The sequence below is a fragment of the Ranitomeya variabilis genome, chromosome 7 (genome assembly GCF_051348905.1).
Source record: "Ranitomeya variabilis isolate aRanVar5 chromosome 7, aRanVar5.hap1, whole genome shotgun sequence".
NCBI classification, from domain to species: Eukaryota; Metazoa; Chordata; class Amphibia; order Anura; family Dendrobatidae; genus Ranitomeya; species Ranitomeya variabilis.
This window is the reverse complement of record NC_135238.1, coordinates 112516631-112539457: the sequence shown is the minus strand read 5'-3', so window position 1 is coordinate 112539457 and position 22827 is coordinate 112516631. Positions and strand designations below refer to the sequence as shown.

Sequence of the window (22827 nt, the reverse complement as noted above, 5' to 3'; positions counted from 1 at the left end):
AGTACCGCCTTGGAATTTCCACGCTGTCCGGAATTGTTTTTGACACCTGCCGGGCTTTATGGACCACTCTCCGTGAGGAATTTATACCCATACCCACGGAGGACATGTGGAAAGAAATTGCTGAAAAATTTTGGACTGTTTGTGATTTTCCCAACTGTTTGGGTGCAGTGGATGGGAAGCACATCCGGATTATCAAACCAGCCAGAACGGGATCACAGTTCTTCAACTACAAGAAATATTTTTCAGTAGTTCTCATGGCAATAGCCGATGCGGACTGTCGCTTTATTGCTGTGGACATTGGTGCTTTTGGCCGTGGCAACGATTCACAGACTTTTAAAAACTCTGATATAGGCCGACGTGTTTATGGCAAAAATTTTAATTTCCCACAGCCACGACAACTCCCCTACACACAAGGCCCACCGCTGCCATTTGTAATGGTTGGGGATGAGGCCTTTCAGATGAGTGAAAATCTCCTGAAGCCCTATTCAAGTCGGGACTTGAACCGCACAAAACGGATCTATAACTACAGACTAACCAGGGCCCGCAGAACAGTAGAGTGTGCCTTTGGGATTATGGTGTCCAAATGGTGCATTCTAGCAACTGCCATAAATCTAAAAATGGAGACAGTGGATGAGGTGGTAAAAGCCTGTGTGGTTCTCCACAATTTCATTCTGGCTAAGGAGCGACCCACCATAGAACTTGAGGAACCTGTTGCAAACCCTTTGCCTGATTACCGTCATCACCCACTGCGGTCAACAGTTGAAGTAGGCCACATGTGGGACCAATTTGCTGCCTTTTTTGATTCTGACATTGGGCGTGTGCCATGGCAGGACAATATGGTGTAAAATGTACTGGTGGCTTCAGGTCTGTAAAGTTATGTTTGAAATGTTAATGTTTTTTCTAATAAAATAATTGTGTTTTACTTTCTGAACCATGTCTCCTATCTATTTTCTTAACAAACCACTTAGGGTTTTGGGGTTTAGGTTGTTGATGTCATTGCGTCCTGTCTTTGTTCACTAGTAGCTATTTGCCGCATACTGTATAGATGATGGCTGTTGGGTGTCGCAGTATTTGTCCAGTACTTAACATCAGTATTTGTAAGCCAAAACCAGGAGTGGTAGTTAAATGCTTAGTGGTGCATATGTATTTATTGAAATTTTCCTCTCATAGTTCCACTCCAGGTTTAGGCTTACAAATAGTGCTGTAAAATACAGAGCAAATACTGAGAGTGTGACGGCAGCCTACACCACAGATCTATAGTCATCAAGTCAGGTGTCTGAACTAATGAATTCATGATGCTAATTGCTCTTGAATTCATTTTTCCTGACACTTGTCCGGGTGAGTATAGATATGCCATGTATGACGTACATTGTCCCTTCACTTTGTGTGAAATATATGTATATGTACCCATAAGATAAAATGGAGGTAATACAATGCATTTCTAAAATCAGCAGGTCAGGGGTCATAAATAATGTTTCTGATAAGACACGACCTGTTGAGTATAGTTGTGCTGTGTATTACCACCATTTTGTCTTCTGTGTGCGACCAAAAGTCACGGAGTAAAAAGAAAGAATTGTTTTTGGAGAAAATACAAGTGTTATTTTTGGGGGCAACCTCATATCTCTCAACCAAACACACACCAAGCTTCAGTGTTCTGCTAATTAAGTACTGGAGGTTGGAGGTGGCCCCCAAAAAAGTGTTCGCCGCATTTTTTGTTATTGGCGCACGGTGTGTGGTGACGGAGGCGAAATACACAATTAACCAAACCTTATTGGAGCAAAACACAGGTTTATTAAACACACACAAACAAAAAAATTAACTGCGCCTGCTTGGGGTTGAGTGCCGATATTGTGGGGTGTCCAGTTGTGAGGTCTGGCTTATTGTAGCCGACATAGGGGTGGCAGGAGAAGGCGCTATGAAACTGCTGGGGTCAGGAAATTCAGGGATTGGGCTAGACACATGAGAGGGCTGAGACACACTGGAAGGGTGAGACAAACCAGACATTACAGACACATTGGGAGGTGAGGGGGGAGGGATAGCTATTGTTTTTTTTTTGCTTTTTTTTGCCTTTCCCCTTCCTTGTTTGGCGCGGGTTCGTTGTTGTGGTGGCAGGGAACGCCAGGGCAGGGTCCGGCAACGGCAGTCTTGTGGTGGTGGCAGGGAATGCCAGGGCAGGGTCCGGCAACGGCAGTCTTGTGGTGGTGGCAGGGAACGCTAGGGCAGGGTCCGGCAAAGGCAGTCTTGTGGTGGTGGCAGGGAACGCCAGGGCAGGGTCCGGCAACGGCAGTCTTGTGGTGGTGGCAGGGAACGCCAGGGCAGGGTCCGGCAAGGCAGTCTTGTTGTGGTGGCGGGGAACGCCAGGGCAGGGTCCGGCAACGGCAGTCTTGTGGTGGTGGCGGGGAACGCCAGGCCAGGGTCCTGTGGCGGAACTCTTGTGGTGGTAGCGGGGAATGCCAGGCCAGGGTCCTGCGGCGGCAGCATGGTGGTGGCAGTGGAGGAGGCCCAAGCAGGAGCAGCAGTTGTCATGGTGGTGGCGGTGGGCTGACCCACTGCACTGGGCATGGTGGTGGTGCTATAATATGGTCCGGCAGTGTTTGGAATGGAGGTGGCCGTGCAGTGGTATGCAGCAGATGTCGGCATTGATGTAAAGCGTGACAGTGTGGGCACTGTTGGAAATGCCCACACTGTCTGCTGAAAATACCGACTCTGCTGCATAGCCTGCACGTAAGCAGCATTGCAGGCCTGCATAACAGTAATCTGGAGCTCAGGACTAAGGTGTTCCGACATGCCCTGTTCTATCTGATTAAAAAATGATGTGCTGGCCTCTGGAGGTCGGCTTTCACTTGGGCAAGGGCTGTGGTTACCTCCTGGATACGTGTGCTCATATGACTAATGGCAGTATCCAGTCGGTCACCCATCGCCTTGAGTCCCTCATGGAAGACCGAGCTCAAGTGCAAAAACTCGGGCATGAGTGACCTGTCCGCGGCCCTCTGCCGCTGCCGGGAGGAGCCCATAAAAAATTGGCTAGAGGCAGAGGACTGGGGAAGGGGAACACCTGATGGACCAGCTTCCTGGTCTCCAGGTTGTGTGGCAGGCCCACTTGCTGCAGCGCTGGAGGATGGCTGGGACGGGTCCGTGGCTGACTGATGAAGGACCGCTCCAGAACCTGGGCCAACAGTGGAGCTCCAAGTGCTGCGAAAAAAAAAAAAAAATTATTACAAAACATTTACAAAAAGATAACTCAACAGTTAGATAAACATTCAGATAGGGAAAGGTCACACTAGCACTATTTGGAGTGAATTTTACATCAGAATTTGCAAGCCAGGAGTTCAACAGTAGGAAGAAAAGTTTCATAAAACCACATGCTCTACTTCTGCATGCATCAACCACTCCTCGGGGATTAAAAAAACTGATGTAAAATATGAAGAGACGATGGAGGCAATACAAGCCATATCTCTATACAAGCAAGCCACCTGTATACTCACCAGGACAAGTGCCAGGAAAAATGAATTGAGGAGCCATTGGCATCCTGAATTCATTATTTCTGACACCTGACTTGATGACTATAGATCTGTTGTGCAGGCTGCCGTCACACTGTCAGTATTTGCTCTGTATTTCAAATCAGTATTGGTAAGCCAAAACCTGGAGAGGAACTATGTGAGGGAAAGTATTCAAAGAACACGTACCCAACTTCTGCATGTATCAATCTCTCATGGTTTTGGATTCAAAATACTGATTCAAAATAGTGACCCAAAACAGCTAGCATTATACACAACTTTTATTTTTCTTTTTTAACCAATATACTTACGCTCTTCGTGCAAGGACCGGTTTCAAAAACGCAAGGATGCGGTGGTACTTGTATTTTCGTATCCTTGCTCCAGAACCACTTGGAAGCTGGCTCTCTTGGCGCAGGTCCTTGTTGAAGCGGTCCTTCATCAATCGCCAACGTGTTTTGACTTTTGACACTGTTGACAAAACAAAACATAATTGTTAGGACAATGGTCTTTTGACCGTGGTCACACAACTGTATGTGATGTGAAAAAGTAATGACTTTCTCTCATCATACACAGTTGTGTGAGCATGGCCAAGGTATTGACTACATCACACTGCATTGCGATACTTACCAAATGCAGAATGGACCCGAGCCGGGGCATTGGCCCAGCCATCCCACAACGCTGCGGCCACCTCATTCCAAAGCCTCCGGATCGTCACATTGTTGGTGTGCAGTGGATCCCGGGTGTCCCACAATGCGACTCGCTCATAAACCAGGGAGATGAGGTGTTCATTCTCAATGAGGTCCTCATCCCCTTCTGGAACCTAACAACAAAAAGGACATTAATATTGGAGGAATTCATATACGGAAGACAGAAAACAGATTCAGAGGAATGGCATGAATATTGAAATAAAAAAAAACACTGGTGCTGAAGCAGAAGGGAAAGAAAGAGAGAAGTAGAAAGAAATGAAGATTCAAGAATTGTAAAGTGAGGATACAATAAACAGTCAGCCAGGTATACTTACACGATGCCGCCGTGTCACCCGACCGTGACTATGCTGCTCCTGCCCAGTCTCCTGCCCAGTCTCTTCCGCTGTAGAAGAAGTGGTCTGAAAAAGGGAAAATATACATTGTCACATGTGTAGATGTGACAGTGAATACTTACCAATCTGAGGAGGTGAATACTCACTTCACTGACATGTTCCCCTTGTGCAGGCCCAGGCGTTTCCTCATCAGAAGAAGAAGACATTCTGATGCGTGCAGAAAGAAAGAAATGAAAGAAATTAGGGCATATAGACACAGATTATAGAAAAGAAATGCATTGGATAGGATATACTCACATAGTTCTGAGGCTTGTTTGCTGCTCCAAGGGGCTGTGGGGCGTCTCGTCTGCAAGGCAGTCTGATGAGTAGTGAACTGCCAATGTCCACTCCCTCCCTTTATCACCTTGTATGTGGGGGGTGGCTTATCAGTGTCTAGACATGTTTTTCTCAATTGAGACGCATGTGTCGGCAAACACAAGCAAACGCATGTACAGAAAAACGCATGCGTTTACATAGACTACAATGCGTTTTTTTGGCGCAAACCTTGTGCAATCAGCCGCATACGTTTCCAGGCGGCAAAATGACGCCTCTAAAAATTACTACATGTTGCATTTCCGCGCCAAGACGCAGACGACTAGACGACGCATGCGTCGTCAAACGCGGCAAAACGCGAACACAGAAAAACGCATGCGTCGATAATGTTAAAGATAGGAATACACAACGCATGCGGATATTTGCGGATTAAACGCTGCGGAAACAACTGCAAATGTGAAAGCGGTCTTAATAATTTAGAGATGGTCTGCAAAGAGGAGTTGACCAAAATTCCTCCTGACATGTGCGCAAATCTCATCATTAACTACAAAAAATGTCTGACTGCTGTGCTTGCCAACAAGGATTTTGCCACCAAGTATTAAGTCATGTTTGCCAGAGGGATAAAATACTTATTTCTCACTGCAAAATGCAAGTAAATTTATATAAGTTATACAATGTGATTTTCTGAATTTTATTTTTGATATTCTATCTCTCAATGTTAAAATTAACCTACCCTTAAAATTATAGACTGTTCAAGTGTTTGTCAGTGGGCAAACTTACAAAATCAGCAAATGATAAAATACTTATTTCCCCCACTGTACGTATATAGTTTACCTATAATAATAGTGTCAGTCAAGTTTATCTCTGTGTTTCTATAGTCTGACATGAGGCATCCATTTTATATTTTATTTTTGATGTAAATGTATTAATAAATTATTACTTATTGTTATTTACATTCCTTGTTTTCGGTTTCTGGGTTCAGATAATTATACATTTTCACCTAGTGAAAAGGGTTGTCCGTGGACTAATATGTATACTCCTCTCTTTTACATGCAGACTTGGGCTGTGCCATTGTGCATGAACTCATGTAAATTTACTATTGGAATATTTGACAGAAATTTATATGCTAATATTTATTTGTATGTGCGTCCTTGTTTCCTCACATGTGTGCATATACCCCCTTCTCATACTTCTGTTTTCTCAATACATTTTTGTATTTTCATTATTATTGGGGACATTTGATCTTTTTTTTTTCTTCTTTTTTGGTCTTTTATAAGTTGGTAGATCAGTACACAAGTTTATTAGCTGTCTATAGGAAAAGTATATGCACAAGCTTACTAATATTTCATTAAATAGTGGACCTTTGGTCCCCCTTCATGGGACTGATGGGAGTCCTAGCAGTCATTTTTTATCATCTATCATCATAGTTTATAAATATTGTGTTTGAGACAACATCTCTAAGGTGAAATCACACACTAAAGATTTATTGCAGAATTTTTTCCAACATGTCCAATAATTGCTTCTATTTGCAAGATCTTATTCCTATTTCCCAAATCAGCTGAACATGTCTGCTCGGCAGAGGAGAACATGCATGTTTATTATGAAATTGGGAGTAATGACTGTTACTTCAGGTGTTTGGTAAGCTATATAGTTGGAATACTACATTTATCAATGTGTCTAGGCTGTGAAATGAAAGTGAATGTGTTTTAGGTGATTTACTCCCTATTTATCAAACAGAAACACACAACACTTTTAAGTTAAGTATTTTCTAATTTTTGTGGCTTGGGGTGTGACAGCACAGCTAAAGGTACCGTCACATTTAGCGACTCTGCAGTGATATAGACAACGATCCGATCGCTGCAACGTCGCTGTTTAGGTCGCTGGGGAGCTGTCACACAGACGGCTCTCTCCAGCGACCAACGATCAGGGGAACGACTTTGGCATCGTTGAAACTGTCTTCAACTATGCCGAAGTCCCCCTGCAGCACCCGGGTAACCAGGGTAAACATCGGGTTACTAAGCGCAGGGCCGCGCTTAGTAACCCAATATTTACCCTGGTTACCATTGTAAAAGTAAAAAAAAAACACTACATACTCACCTTCTGATGTCTGTCACGTCCCCCGCCGGCGGCTTCCCTGCACTGAATGTGTCAGCGCCGGCCGGCCGTAAAGCAGAGCACAGCGGTGATCCCTTCAGTTTGCATGCTACACTTTTCTTTTGTTCATGGTACTGTACTCTTCTGTAGCATGCTATAGGTGATCCCTGGCGGTGGTGCCTGCCTATTCTCTGTTTGGCCGATGTTTACCCTGGTTACAAGTGAACACATCGCTGGATTGGTGTCACACACACCGATCCAGCGATGACAGCGGGTGTTCAGCGACGAAATAAAGTTCTGGACTTCTAGCTCCGACCAACGATATCACAGCGGGATCCAGATCGCTGCTGCGTGTCAAACACAACGATATCGCTATCCAGGACGCTGCAACGTCACGGATCGTTGTCGTTCTCGCTGCAAAGTCGCTTAGTGTGAAGGTACCTTAAGACTACACTGAGTTGCTGTAGAATTGTTTTTAGGATTAAAATATTACATTTATCTAATCTACAGGTAAGAGCAGGACAATGTATGTGCAGTTTTGCTGCTAAGTAATAGAAACCAAAGTGTTCTTATTTATTGTCAATAAACATAGTGATGATTCAAACATGATATATATTAGAAATCTTTGATGACATAATCTCCCTTTGTGACACTTCAATAAATATTTCTACGATGTCATTTGATTTAATAGAAATTTGTACTCAGGCTCAGAATAATCTCTGGGAAACCACATACAGTGTCTTGAAAAAGTATTTTTCGCCTTACACCCTTAAATGTAAATGTTTTTCATTTGGATTTGATGTGATATACCAACACAAAGTAGCAAGTATTTGTGAAGTGTAAAGGAAATGATACATGTTTTTTAAATTATTTTATAAATATATGTCTGAAAATTGTGAAGTATATTTGTATTCAGCCCCCCTGATTCAATACGTTGTAGGACCACACTTCACTACAATTACTGCTGTAAATCTTTTGGGGTATGTCTCTACCAGCTTTGCACATCTAGAGGGTGACATTCTTAATAAACTAGCTCTTACTCAGTGTGATAGGATGGAAAGTGTCTGTAAACAGCAATTTTCAAGTTTTGCCACAGATTCATAATTGGATTTAGGGCTGGACTGTTATTGGGCCATTCATACACATGAATATGCTTTTATCTAAACGATTTTTCCATTGTAGGTCTGGCAGTATGTTTGGGGTCAATGTTCTGCTGTAAGGTGAACCTACATCCCAGTCTCAAGTCTTTTGCAGCCTCTAACAGGTTTTCGTTCAGGATTGCCCTGTATTTAGCTCCATTTATCTTCCCATCAATGCTGACCAGCTTCCCTGTCCCTGCTGAAAAAAAGCATCCCTACAGCATGATTTTGCCAGTACCATGTTTGACGGAGGGGGATGGTGTTTTTAGGTTGAAGTACAGTGTTAGTTTTTCAACCACACATTGCGCTTTTCATTTAACCAAAAAAGTTCTATTTTGGTCTCATGAGACCAGAGCAACTTCTTCCACATGCTGTCTTTCCTCTTGCCACTCTTCCATAAAGGCCAGATTTGTAGACTATATGATGTATAGTTATCCTGTGGACAGATTATTCCACCTTGGCTGGGGAATTCTGCTGCTCCTCAAGAGTGATCATAGGCCTCTTGGCTGCTTTTCTAAATAGTGCTCTCCTTGCTTAGGATGTCAGTTTAGGTGGACGGCCATGCCTTTGTAGATGTGGTTGTGCTATACTCCTTCCATTTTTGGATAACGGATGAACAGTGCTCCAAGAGATATGCAGAGCTTGGCCTTTTTTATAACCTAACCCTTTTTTACTCTTCTCCACAACTTTATCCCTGACTTGTCTGATGTGTTCCTTGGTCTTCATGATGCTGTTTGATCTCTAATGGTCTCAAACGAACCTTTCAGGCCTTCACAGAACAGATGTAGTTACATTGAGAAGAAATGACACAGAGGTGAACTAAATTTACTAACTATGTGACTTCAGGAGGCTATTCCTCATTAATGATTTTATTTAGTCATATCAGACATCAGGGTACTGACTAGAAATGCACATCACAATTATCAGATTTATATTTATTAAGTAATTAGAAAACCATGTATAATTTCTTTACACCTCACAAAATGCAATGTGTTGGTAGATCACATAAAATCCCAATAAAATACATTTAAGTATGTGGGTGAAAAAATCCAAGGGGTATAAATGCTTTTTCAAGACACTGTAGGTAGAATGGTTTGCAAAAGCATTCACCATCTTGGCTTTTTACCTATTTTATTACATTACAACCTGTGATTAATTAATTTTGTAATCGGTTTTGTGTGCAATGAATCAGCATTAAATAGTCTAAGTTGGAGAAGTGAAGTGAGAAAAATATAAGGCAAAAATTACATTTATGGAATTAAATAGCTAAAAATTGGTAAGTGCATATGTATTCACTCCTTTTGCGATGAAGCCCCTAAAAATTTCTGGTGAAAGTAATTACCTTCATAAGTCACATGCTTAGTGAAAGGAAGTCCACCTGTGTGCAATCCAAGTGTCACATGATCTGTCAGTATATACACACCTTTTCTGAGAAGCCATAGAGGCTGCCTCACCGTTAAGCAAGAGGCACCACTAACCGAACACCACCATGAAGACCAAGGAGATCTCCAAACAAGTCAGGGAAAAAATTGTTGGAAAGTACAAGTCAGGGTTGTGTTATGAAAAAATATCCAAATCTCTCATGATCCCCCGAGCACCATCAAATTCATTAACCTCAAATGGAAATAACTGGTACCACAACAAACCTGCCAAGAAAGATCCACCCAGCAAAACTCTTTGCCCAGGCAAGTAGGGCATTAATCAGAGAGGCAGCACTGAGGCCAAAAGTAACTCAGAAGGAACTGCAGATTTCCCAAGCATAGACTAGAGTATCTGTTTATATGACCACAATAAGCTATACACTCTATGGAGGTGGCCTTTATGAAAGAGTAGGCAGAAAAAAGCCTTTGCTTATACAAAAAAATTGTAAGGTTCCTTTTGAGTTTGCTAAAAGACATGTGGGAGACCCCCAACATGTATGGAGGAAGATGTTGTGGTCAGATGAGACCAAAATTGGCCACCATGGTAAACGCTGTCTGGTGCCAAACCAACATAGCTCATCACCCCAAGAACACCATCCCACAGTAAAACATAGGGATGGCAGCATCATGCTGTGGAGATGTTTTTGGCAGCAGGGACAGGGAAAAAGGTCTGAGTCGAGGGGCAAGATGGGCGGTGCAAAATTCAGGGATATTCTTGAGCAAAATGTGTTTCAGTCTCTCAATGATTTAAGACTGGGACTGAGGTTCAGACTTGAAGATTACTGCTCACCAGAGGAAACCATTTAACTTGAAGGAGCTGGAGCAGTTTTGCCTTGAGGAATGGGCATAAATCCCAGTGGCAAGATGTGGAAAGCTCATAGAGATGAAACCAAAGTGACTTGCAGCTGTAATTGCCCCAGAAAGGAAGATCCACAAAGTACTGACTTTAGGGAGATGAATAGTTATACACACTGAAGTTTTCAGTTATGCTGTTCTATTTGTTGTTTGCTTCACAATAAAAAGAACAGCAAATGTATACAGCTGTAGGTATGTTCTTTACATGAACTGATGCAAACCCTTTAAAAAAAAACAGATTCTGAGGTAGCAAAATGCGAAAAATGCCAAGGGGGGGGGGGGAGGTTATGGTGAATACTTTCACAGGCCACTGTATAAACCTCTAACATGAGGTTTGTCCCTGACTGAAAACTCAGTATTCCCAATATCCCACATACTGTTTGTGTGCATTAGTTTTCTGAGTGACATTTTATGACAGTTATATTGTTATCAACTATTTGTATACATTATTTAGTTGACTTTGGAAACAATGGTAATTTTGTGAGGCAGGCCACAGCCATAGAAGGTTCAGGAATAGCTGTTGCATACCGCTCTATTCCTTAGGAAACTACTCGCATTATAAAATTTTACGCAACAGCTGTTGACAGACATCTAGTGCATTTCCACTAAGACCTATGGACAGCATGTTATGGGTAGTACATAATCCTTTTAAAGAGAACCTGTCTGCAGGATTTTGCTAAGTAAACTACAGACATTGTCAGGATAATGCTGTTACACTGATTAAAATGATACCTGGGGTGGAGAAATCTGTATTGTGGTTCTTGTGTAATTGGTGTTAGGAGTTTTCAGCTAATGATATGCGCGATCTCTGCTGTGGGACTTATCTTCCTGCTCTAAGCCAGAGAATCCAAGGCGAGACCTGCCCACAGGCTGCCCATAAACACATACAATCTGTCTCTAAGTTGAGGAGCATGTTTCTGTTTCGGGGGTGGACTAGTTAGAGGGCAGGCCACTTAAAATGGTAGCTGCTATGTATTAAATGGGGGCAAGCAGATAAATATATTTAGAATGGATAGAACAGTGCAAGTAGCACCACACCATTACCATCACAGAGAGTAAAAACAAGATAAAATAGAATTATACAGCTACACAAAACAGTGTCATGTGCAGGAACATTTTCTCAAAATTGTATCTTACAACATCTGCAGTCACTAAACATATTGTATAAACTAAGAAATACATAGAAAAAAAGTCTTACTCTATGTCCTTTGAGTCCTGGGAGACCTGGAGCACCGGGAAATCCTCTGGCTCCCTAAAAGAAGAGATATAATAATTAATTACAAAAAGCACAATATTGCATGGCACCAAAGCTCAGTATACATGTACTATCTTCATTCCAGTTACAACATACAGTATGCTCTGCTGCAAATATTATGCATTTACTAACATCATCTTCTGTCTGTAGTAGCACTTCTAGTAGTAGAACCATATTAACATCTGAGTGCGTTTATGAGTCGCCCCCAGGGCAGTGGGGTACACGGTACCGGGTCTGGTCGCAAGGGGGATGTCATGGTGGCTGCGACCCGGTCCATGGCCCTGGGCCTCAACGTTAACCCCTTACTGACCTCGGACGGGATAGTACGTCCGAGGTCAGATCCCCTGCTTTGATGCAGGGCTCCGGCGGTGAGCGCACATCAAAGCCGGGACATGTCAGCTGTTTTGAACAGCTGACATGTGCCCGCAATAGCGGCGACTGAAATCGCAATTCACCCGCCGCTATTAACTAGTTAAATGCCGCTGTCAAACGCAGACAGCGGCATTTAACTACCGCATCCGGCCGGGCGGCCGGATATGAGCGCATCGCCGACCCCCGTCACATGATCGGGGGTCAGCGATGCTTCTCCATTGTAACCATAGAGGTCCTTGAGACCTCTATGGTTACTGATCCCCGGCAGCTGTGAGCGCCACCCTGTGGTCGACGCTCACAGCACACCTGATTTTCTGCTACATAGCAGCGAACATCAGATCGCTGCTATGTAGCAGAGCCGATCGAGTTGTGCCTGCTTCTAGCCTCCCATGGAGGCTATTGAAGCATGGCAAAAGTTAAAAAAAAAAAAGTTTAAAAAAATGTGAAAAAAATAAAAAAAATATAAAAGTTTCAATCACCCCCCTTTCGCCCCAATCAAAATAAATCAATAAAAAAAAAATAAAACCTACACATATTTGGTATCGGCACGTTCAGAATCGCCCAATCTATCAATAAAAAAAGCAATAACCTGATTGCTAAATGGCGTAACGAGAAAAAAAAAAGAAACTCCAGAATTACGTTTTTTTGGTCGCCGCGACATTGCATTAAAATGCAATAACGGGCGATCAAAAGAACATATCTGCACCGAATTGGAATCACTAAAAACGCCAGCTCAGCACGCAAAAAATAAGCCCTCAACCGACCCCAGATCATGAAAAATGGAGACGCTACGAGTATCAGAAAATGGCGCAATTTATTTTATTTTTTTTTTAGCAAAGTTTGGAATTTTTTTTCACCACTTAGATAAAAAATAAGCTAGTCATGTTAGGTGTCTATGAACTCGTAGTGACCTGGATAATCATAATGGCAGATCAGTTTTAGCATTTATTGAACCTAGCAAAAAAGCCAAGCAAAAAACAAGTGTGGGATTGCACTTTTTTTGCAATTTCACCGCACTTGGAATTTTTTTCCCGTTTTCTAGTACACGACATGGTAAAACCAATGATGTCGTTCAAAAGTACAACTCGTCCCGCAAAAATAAGCCCTCATGTGGCCAAATTGACGGAAAAATAAAAAAGTTATGGCTCTGGGAAGGAGGGGAGCGAAAAATGAACACGGAAAAACAAAAAATCCCAAGGTCATGAAGGGGTTAAAGGGGAACGGTCTTTAAAGGGGAAAATGTTCAAAGTCTGTCGTGACACCACCTGTGGTGTTCTGTCAGTAGTTGGACCGACGCTGCATTAAATGGGTCCCCTGGGGGATGTTGCGGCAGCACAGATGTTACACTTCCCATAGGTGAAGCGGGGTCCTATAGTGTAGGGCGTAGATGGTATAGCCGGTAAATAAATGGAGGAGACAAGTTGTAATTCTTTATAAACAAAGGAGAAAGGAGTACCAAACTACCCATAAAAATATCAAATTTTTTTCATTATTGGTTATCAATAAAATAGTAAACACCATAGACACAAATATATTAAAAAGGTTATATGGACAAACAATTTATATAGTGAAGGACACAAACAGAAAAGTCCGACAATTGCTTATATATAACTAGGATTGGGGATTCAATGATTGTAATATATATATTGCAACACTGTCACAGCACAATGGGTATTTTGAGGTTTAATTAAAGACACATTATCACCATAGCTATGGCCCTATATAAATACCCAGATCTTTAAACAATGTGCATCATAGCAAAAATCGCGTTGGGGCTGCATTGTCGGACCAATTGCATGGACATACCTGGGTGAGATATTATTTTTGCTATGATGCACATTGTGTAAAGATCTGGGTATATATAGGGCTATAGCTATGGTGTGTTAGGGTTGGCGGAACGTACCGAATATATTTATTAGGTGAGATAGGTGCGTTCGCAACCCGGGATCCACCATGCAGGAAAGAACCTGCTGCTAAGCAAGGCGGTGAAGTAAATTAGAATAAACGAACTCTGTTACTTCACAGAGCCCGTAGAAAAGGGAACGCTGTGCCCTGTTTAGCTCACAGGAGACACAGCTACAGAGTTGAGCCGACAGTAGTCATGCAGTCCCAACCAAACACACAGCTCCTCTCCGGTGGAGCCGGAATTCTAATGGCTATTAGCCAGCCCTGAATTCACACATAAGAAACTCCTTGCTGTAGGTGCCAGCATTCTAGGGGCTTATTTCAGCCGGGTCCCTAACTGCATATACACAAAAACTCCTCGCCGGAGGTGCCAGCATTCTATGGGCTTATTTCAGCTGGGTCCCTGACCACACACACGATCACACTGGCGCTGAGCTCGTATATATTTGATACAAGTGCATGGCCATGCGGTCATGAGAACCTTTTATAGCTGCAGCAACTTCAGGACCTTCGAGAAGGACCAATGGAAGACTTTTACAGAACTTGATCAGGTACATGACCTTCCTGGAGGACCAATGGAAGTTGCTGCAGTACCTGAGCATGTGACCCTTGATCTCCATTGAGAGATCTTACCCTGGGCATGCTCCGTGTGTGCAAAGCAGGACTTAGTCCCAGAAAAGCCTGCTCACCGCAGACCAGTGCAGGGTACAATAGCAGAGCCTGGAGAGGCAGCAGTAACCCTTTGCACAGTACCAGATTCAGTGAGACGCTGGGACCGACGTCTCCACTGGGCAGGCTCCACTGCGGCTGATGCAGAATGGGAGACTGCAGCAGAAATGGTTCGAGATTCCCCCTGTGCAGCAGCGGGAACTCGACTCTTAACATTACCCCCCTCCTAGGGCCCCCCCCTCCTTGAGCCTCGCTACGCTCAAAAGCTGCAATGAGCAGTGGAGCCCGAATGTGCTCCACAGGTTCCCAGGTTCTGTCCCCTGGGCCGTGACCCTTCCAGTCCACCAGATAAAATTTCTTGCCACGTACCACCTTGCACCCCACGATAGCATTCACCTCAAACTCATCCGTGGATGAACCCGATGTCCCGGCAGATGACTCGGAAAACCAGGACAAATGGAAGGGCTTTAAGAGAGAGACGTGGAAAGTGTCGGTGATACCAAGGCGCGGAGGAATGGCCAAACGGTAGACCACAGGGTTGACCTGTTCCAGAACCTTGAACGGGCCAATGTAGTGAGGTGCAAACTTAGTGGACTCAACTCGCAGCCTGATATTACAGGCGGAGAGCCACACTAAGTCGCCAGGAGCAAAGGTCGGAGCGGGGTGCCGGTGTGTATCAGCAGAAACCCTCATTCTCTCCTTGGAGGCCCGGATGGCATCCTGTGTGCGGTCCCAAATGTCACATGCCTCCACCGCCCAGTCTGCCACCCTAGAATCGGAAGACACGGGCATGGGCACAGGAACACGCGGATGCTGGCCGTAATTAAGGAGAAAAGGAGTCTGCCCAGTGGAATCGGCTACAGCATTGTTCAAGGCAAATTTTGCCCAAGGTAGCAAAGATGCCCAGTCATCCTGCCTAGCAGAGACAAAATGTCGCAAGTATGTCACCAGAGTCTGGTTGGTCCTCTCTACCAACCCATTCATCTCAGGATGATATGTAGAGGAGAGATTCAACTCTATGCTGAGTAAACGGCAGAGCTCTCTCCAAAACCCAGACGCGAACTGGGGACCCCAGTCGCTGACAATTTTATCATGCATTCCATGTAAACGGAAAATATGCTTAATGAATAACGCCGCCAAGGCCCGTGCAGAAGGTAACTGTGGAAGCGGAACCAAGTGCACCATGTTAGAGAAATGATCGGTGACAACCCAGATAACTGTGCAGCTACAAGACTTGGGTAAGCCCACCACGAAGTCCATCCTGACCATCTCCCAGGGCCTGTTTTCCATCGGCAGGGGGTAAACAACCCAGCAGGCCGTTGCCGAGGAGACCGATTCTGGGCGCAGGAAATGCACGCCCGAATATAGTCCCCAACGTCACGGGCCATAAGCCCGTCCTCGCCAAAAGCTCAGATGTCCTTTTGGTCCCAAAATGCCCACGCACTCTGGACGAATGAGCCCAAGAGAGAACCTCCGGTTGCAAATTCGCTGGCACGAAAGTCTTGCCCAGGGGCACGGACTCTAGCGAAACCGGAGCCACAGTTCTCAGGCTCTCAGAAGGGACAATAAGCTGAGGCTCCTCAGATGACACTATGGAGCGGGAGAGAGCGTCGGCATGAATGTTCTTCTCCCCGGAGAGGAAATGGAGAGTAAATTGAAACCGGGAGAAGAACAGGGACCATCTAGCCTGGCGAGAATTCAGCAGCTGGGCCATCTGTAGATATACCAAGTTCTTGTGGTCAGTGAATACCTGGAAGGGAAAGCGAGCCCCCTCCAAGAGATGTCTCCACTCCGAAAAAGCCAACTTCATGGCTAGCAACTCCCTGTCCTAGATGGAATAATTCCTCTCTGCCGGTGTGAAGGTCTTGGAGAAGAAGAAGCAAGGATGCTTCCGACCTTGAGCATCCTTTTGGAAAAGGACTGCTCCAGCACCAATGGATGAGGCATCCACCGCCATGATAAATGGCTTATCTACATCGGGGCAATGTAGAATTGGAGCGCTAGCGAAGTGTGATTTAATCAAGAGAAAGGCCTTGTAGACATCCTCCGACCACAACTTGGGATTTGCTCCCTTCTTGGTGAGGGCAACCAAGGGAGCTACCAAAGTTGAGAAGTGTGGAATGAACTGGCGATAGTAATTAATGAACCCCATAAAGCGCTGCACCACTTTAAGTGAATGGGGTTCCTGCCAGTCCATCACAGCCTGTGGTTTGGCAGGATCCATAGCCAAACCCTGGGCAGAGATTATATAACCAAGGAAAGGCAAGGACTCCTGCTCAAACACACTTCTCCAACTTGGCGTAGAGGGAGTTTGCCCGTAAGAGGTCGAAGACTTTGCGAATATCTCTCCGATGGGAGTCAATATCTGGAGAGTAGATGAGAATATCATCCAGATAGACTACGACCGAGGTGTTGAGCATATACCAGAAGATGTCGTTCACAAAGTCTTGGAAAACGGCTGGGGCATTACAGAGCAAGAAGGGCATCACCCATCATAGTGCCCATCCCTGGTGTTAAAAGCCGTCTTCCATTCATCCCCCTCACGGATGCGAATCAGGTTGTAAGCACCCCGCAGATCTAATTTAGTAAATAACCTTGCTCCCCGTAGCCTATCAAAGAGCTCAGATATCAGGGGTAGCGGGTACTTGTTCTTAACGGTGATGGCGTTAAGACCCCTGTAGTCTATGCATGGACGTAACTCTCCACTCTTCTTCTGCACGAAGAATAACCCAGCCCCTGCAGTTGACACTGACTTCCTAATGAATCCTCTTGCCAGATTCTCTTGGGTGTACTGAGACATTGCCTCCATCTCTGGGAGAGATAACGGATAGACTCGAACCCGGGGAGGCTCAGCACCAGGCAAGAGGTCGATAGGACAGTCATAGGGGCAGTGAAGCGGAAGGGTCTCCGCAGCCCTTTTGGAGAACACGTCCGCATAGGCCCAATAGTGCTTGGGGAGAGAGGAAAGATCTACGGGTACCTCTGTTGTAGCAACCTGAACACACTCCCTCTGACATCTACCCTCACAGGATTTACTACATCCCAAAATTCTCCCTGAGGACCACTCTAAATGAAGAGAATGATAGCGTAGCCATGCTATCCCCAACAGGACCTCATCAACTCCCTCAGGAAGGAATAACAGAGAGATAATCTCCTGATGTGATGGAGACACAGAAAGAGTGAAAGGAATGGTTTGGTGTGTAATCGGTGAGGGTAGTGTCGACCCATTTACCACTCAAATGGTTACTGGTTTGGTGAGCGCGTGTCGCTGGGCGAAAGCAGATGACATAAAATTACCCTCCGCCCCAGAGTCCACGCATAGCTCTACCATAAGAGTGGATGGGCCTATGGTAATTGTCCCCTTGAAGGACAACTTAGAGGCAAACGTCACCGTGTCTAGTGTACCTCCTCCAACTGCCACTAGTCGCTGATGTTTCCCCGACCACTGAGGACACTTGGAGGCAAGATGTCCTGACTGCCGGCAAACATGACAGACCTTAAGTGCATGAGCGGACCGGGACTTGGACCCCGCTCGTGACCCCTCTATGGCCTCATGTGACTCGGGCGCCTGGACCGGAGATTCCAAAGGTCTGGCGAAGGTGGGAGCCAGCCGAAACCTCTGCCTACACTGGGCTTGCTCCAACCTTCGCTCGTGAAAACGAAGGTCTATGCAAGTTGATACAGCTATGAGCTCCTCCAGTGTGGCGGGAATCTCCCTAGTGGCCAAAGCGTCCTTCACATGGTCAGCCAGCCCCCTCCAAAACACAGGAATGAGGGTTTTATCTGACCACTCCAGCTCAGACGCTAATGTCCGGAAGTGGACGGCAAAATGGCTGACCATGGTTGAACCCTGAGTCAAAGCCAGCAGTTGGAGCGCCATATCATGGGTGACTTGAGGTCCTACAAAGACCTGTTTCAGAGTGTCCAGAAACCGAGGAGCACTCTGCACCACATGATCGTTGCGCTCCCACAGCGGCGTAGCCCACTCCAAAGCTCTGTCCGACAGGAGAGAGATAATGAATCCCATCTTTGCCCGCTCTGTGGGAAAACGTGCAGCCAGGAGCTCGAGATGTATACCACACTGGCTCACAAAACCCCTACATGACTTGCTGTCCCCAGAGTATTTTTCAGGCAACGGGAGGTGAGATAAAGTCGGAACAGAGGTGGCAGTGGGTAAAGCTGCTGCAGCCTCGCTAGCAGCCTGAACAGCTATTGCGGTAACATCCACCGCCGAGGTTGCACGCTGGAGAGATGCCAACTGGCCCTCCAGCAGCTGGATGTACCCCTGCAATCGCTGTTCATCCGCCATTACTTAGCCAGATCCTGGCGCTAGTATACTGTTAGGGTTGGCGGAACACACCAAATATATTTATTAGGTGAGATAGGTGCATTCGCAACCCGGGATCCACCGTGCAGGAAAAAACCTGCTGCTAAGCAAGGCGGTGAAGTAAATTACAATAAACGAACTCTGTTAGGCTACGTTCACATTAGCGTTGTGCGGCGCAGCGGCGGGCGCAGCCACGGCGACGCATGCGTCATGCGCCCCTATATTTAACATGGGGGGGCGCATGGACATGCGTTGTCTTGCGTTTTGTGACGCATGCGTCATTTTGGCGCAACTGTCAGGGCGCAGATGACGCTGCATGATGCAGTTTTTTCTGCGCCAAAAATCATGCAAAAAATTAACGCATGCGTCACAAAACGCTGCGTTGTGCATGCGTTTTGCATGCGTTGTGTCGCTGACGCTGCACCGCACGACGCAAATGTGAACGTAGCCTAACTTCACAGAGCCTGTAGAAAAGGGAACGCTGTGTCCTGTTTAGCTCACAGGAGACACAGCTACTGAGTAGAGCCAACAGTGGTCATGCAGTCTGAACCAAACACGCAGTTCCTCTCTGGTGGAGCCGGAATTCTAATGGATATTAGCCAGCCCTGAATTCACACATAAGAAACTCCTCGCCGGAGGTGCCAGTATTCTAGGGGCTTATTTCAGCCGGGTCCCTAACTGCATATGCACAAAAACTCCTCGCCGGATGTGCCAGCATTCTATGGGCTTATTTCAGCCGGGTCCCTGTCCACACACACGACCACACTGGCACTGAGCTCATATATATTTGATACTAGTGCATGGCCATGCGGTCATGAGAACCTTTTATAGAACTTCAGGACCTTCCGAGAAGGACCAATGGAAGACTTCCACAAGAACTTGATCAGGTACATGACCTTCCTGGAGGACCAATGGAAGTTGCTGCAGTACCTGAGCATGTGACCCTTGAGAGATCTTACCCTGGGCATGCTCAGTGTGTGCAAAGCAGGACTTAGTCCCAGAAAAGCCTGCTCACCGCAGACCAGTGCAGGGTACAGTAGCAGAGCCTGGAGAGGCAGCAGAAACCCTTTGCACAGTACCAGATTCAGTGAGACACTGGGACCGACGTCTCCGCTGAGCAGGCATTCAGCTGATGCAGAATGAGAGACCGTGGCAGACATGGTTCGAGATTCCCCCTGTGCAGCGGTGGGAACTCGACTCCTAACATGGTGATAATAATAATCTTTATTTTTATACAGCGCTAACATATTCCGCAGCGCTTTACTGTTTGCACACATTATCATCACTGTCCCCGATGGGGCTCACAATCTATATTCCCTATCAGAATGTCTTTGGAATGTGGGAGGAAACCAACGCAAACACGGAGAGAACATACAAACTCTTTGCAGATGTTGTCCTTAGTGGGGTTTGAACCCAGGACTCCAGCGCTGCAAGGCTGCAGTGCTAACCACTGCGCCACCGTGCCGCCCCACGGATAATGTGTCTTTTCTGTTTGTGTCCTTCACTATATAAATTGTTTGTCCATACAATCTTTTTAATATATTTGTGTCTATGGTGTTTACTATTTTATTGATAACCAATAGTAAAAAAAATTTGATATTTTTATGGGTAGTTTGGTACTCCTTTCTCCTTTGTTTATAATCATATCTTGGAGTATGTTTTATGTCTGTTTATAACAGTGCTGGTTTTATTCATTTTATTCTGGGTGTTCTTATTTAAGTTGTAATTCTTTACCTGGTTTACTGTAGGTTACTGGCCACAATCTAGGGTACCAGGTATGGATGATGGTGGTCCGGCCGGCTCAGAGGCAACAGAGGGTTTCCTCTCCAGTGGAGGTCCGTGAGCCTTTCCAACTAGCACCATTAAAGGTGAGCCCCCTGCACCCTAAAGCTTCCTACAGAGTCCTCCAGTTTTCCCCCTGTCCTAAGACAGGTACCTGCATGACGGGCAGCCTGAGCCTTTTTACAGGGACTCTTTCACGCACCTGGCTCCTCAGGTGCTGCTGCGTCTCAGGTGTGCTGCGGGCTGTTAATTTGTAGTGTCGTGCCCTCCGGTTCTGCTCTGTGTCCTAGAGTCCCACAAAAGCCTCAGGCTCCCAGTTCCCAGTACTGCGCTTGAGCTCTGAGGGTGCCCTGCCACAGTTCCCCTCTGAGCTCTGTTCCTCTCCTGTGCCCCTTCCCTTCCGGCTACTCCACATCCAACCCTTCAGGTCTTCCTCCTTCCAGAGGCTGCAGCTTCTTCGTGGCTGCCAGGACTCTCCGTTCCAGACTTCCTTCTACTTCAGTGTCTCTCCCAGACTAAACTAGCTCCTCCTCCAGGTCAGGACACATACAGCTTAGGGAAGCTCCCCTGAATCCGGGTCCTGAGCTCCCCCTCCTGGCCTGAATTTGAAATATGTTGTGTGTGGGTGCCTTACCTGGTGAAGAGAACTCCAATACCTCTGAGCATGATATTACCTTCCCCAAAGGAAAAGCAACATCACTGCAGCAAGCGGTCACCTGGGGTGCTGCATTTACATTACACTAATAGATCATATAACTAATGAGAACTATGAGTCCAAAGGATGCCAAGAAAATAAAATAAATAGTCTTTAGTTAAATTTTATTGAAAAAAATTCTTTTCACAATGCATAATACTATAAAGACATTTACCATATGTTAAAGATCATGTGAAAAATCCGTGAGTACATGAAAAAACAAAAGATCATGGACCAGGACACTAGTGGATATACCAAACGTAAATATATGTTCAAAAACATGTGACTAGTATACCACCATCCAGTGCATCAGATTTGTTAATCAAGATGTGGTGATTAGAATACATCATATGACCTGCATTATAAATGCCAATAACATCACCACATACATCTCCAAGTGATATACACAAAATGCGTAAACAGGATAAAAATTAATTACCCATTTGATGCATGGATTTTTCACATGATCTTTAACATATGGTAAATGTCTTTATAGTATTATGCATTGTGAAAAGAATTTTTTTCAATAAAATTTAACTAAAGACTATTTATTTTATTTTCTTGGCATCCTTTGGACTCATAGTTCTCCTTAGTTATATGATTGTGATTTGAGTCGCCATCAGTATATTGTTTTGGTTATCTACAACTGATGTTCTGTTTATATATACACTAATAAATCATAGCCTAAAAAAGGTTATGGACTTTGGCTACATTTTGACTAATCTTCACAACCTAAAGTATTGAAGGTAACTTAAACCAAGCTGAAAAAGAAGGATCAAACATAATGGATTTAAGTGTGCCTGATGATTCATTTACCAAAGGAAATGACTATGAGCTGTTTCCACATGCGTATGTTAGTGGTCAGAATAGACAGTGACCAAAAAAAAAAAAACAATAAAAGACTATTCACTTATGTAGCGTGTCAGGGGCGGACACAGACTGCTTGGGGCCCCCGTGCAGGAAATGTGCCTGGGCCCCCCTCCTTTTAAGGCGACAAAGCTAAGGGACTGTGCTATACATAAGTGAGTACACTTTATACTAAGGGACTGTTAGACATAATAATCGATAATAATGTATTCCTCCACCTCCCCCTGTTCTTAAACCCATTATAAATCCCCCGCATCCCATTATTGCCCTCTCCCCCATCCCCCATGATTGACCTCTTCACCACCTCCATTATTGTTTTCTCCTCCACCACCCCATATCATTGCCCATTCCACCACCTCCATCATTGCCTCCTCCCCACCACCCCCATCATTGTCCTTTCCACTGCCACCATCATTTCCTCCTGCCCCACCACCCCTATCATTGCCCTCTCCATCAACCCAATCATTGCCTTCGGCCCCGTCACCCCCATCATTGCCCTCTCCTCCACCTACACACACACACAGCACCATTCACCTCTCTGCAAACACACACCTCACCTCTGCTCACACAGTATCCTGAAGCCGCACCATCGCTGGCAG

At 45.2% G+C, this 22827-nt stretch overlaps 2 protein-coding genes across 2 annotated transcripts in view; both read right to left on the bottom strand.

The window, feature by feature from the left end:
- Positions 1-22827, bottom strand: part of COL5A2 (collagen type V alpha 2 chain) — a 449814-nt gene that overhangs the window by 169362 nt on the left and 257625 nt on the right. The window contains exon 13 of the mRNA XM_077275667.1: positions 11556-11609. Within this exon, the coding sequence (XP_077131782.1) occupies positions 11556-11609 (54 nt within the window). The remainder of the gene's footprint in view (positions 1-11555; positions 11610-22827) is intronic.
- Positions 1815-5242, bottom strand: LOC143786350 (uncharacterized). Its single transcript, XM_077275666.1, has 5 exons — positions 4683-5242; positions 4519-4602; positions 4125-4317; positions 3809-3965; positions 1815-3192 (listed from the first exon to the last, which is right to left on the bottom strand). Exons 1-5 carry the CDS (start codon positions 4740-4742, stop codon positions 2796-2798), a joined length of 891 nt encoding a protein of 296 aa, XP_077131781.1. The 5' UTR covers positions 4743-5242; the 3' UTR covers positions 1815-2795.

Coding starts and splice junctions, on each gene's coding strand:
- LOC143786350 (XM_077275666.1), bottom strand. CDS start 4,742: ATGTCTTCTTCTTCTGATGAGGAAACGCCTGGGCCTGCACAAGGGGAA. Junction 4,318..4,518: donor GGGTGACACGGCGGCATCGT/GTAAGTATACCT, acceptor TTTTGTTGTTAG/GTTCCAGAAGGGGATGAGGA. Junction 3,193..3,808: donor CCGGTCCTTGCACGAAGAGC/GTAAGTATATTG, acceptor TTTTTTTCGCAG/CACTTGGAGCTCCACTGTTG.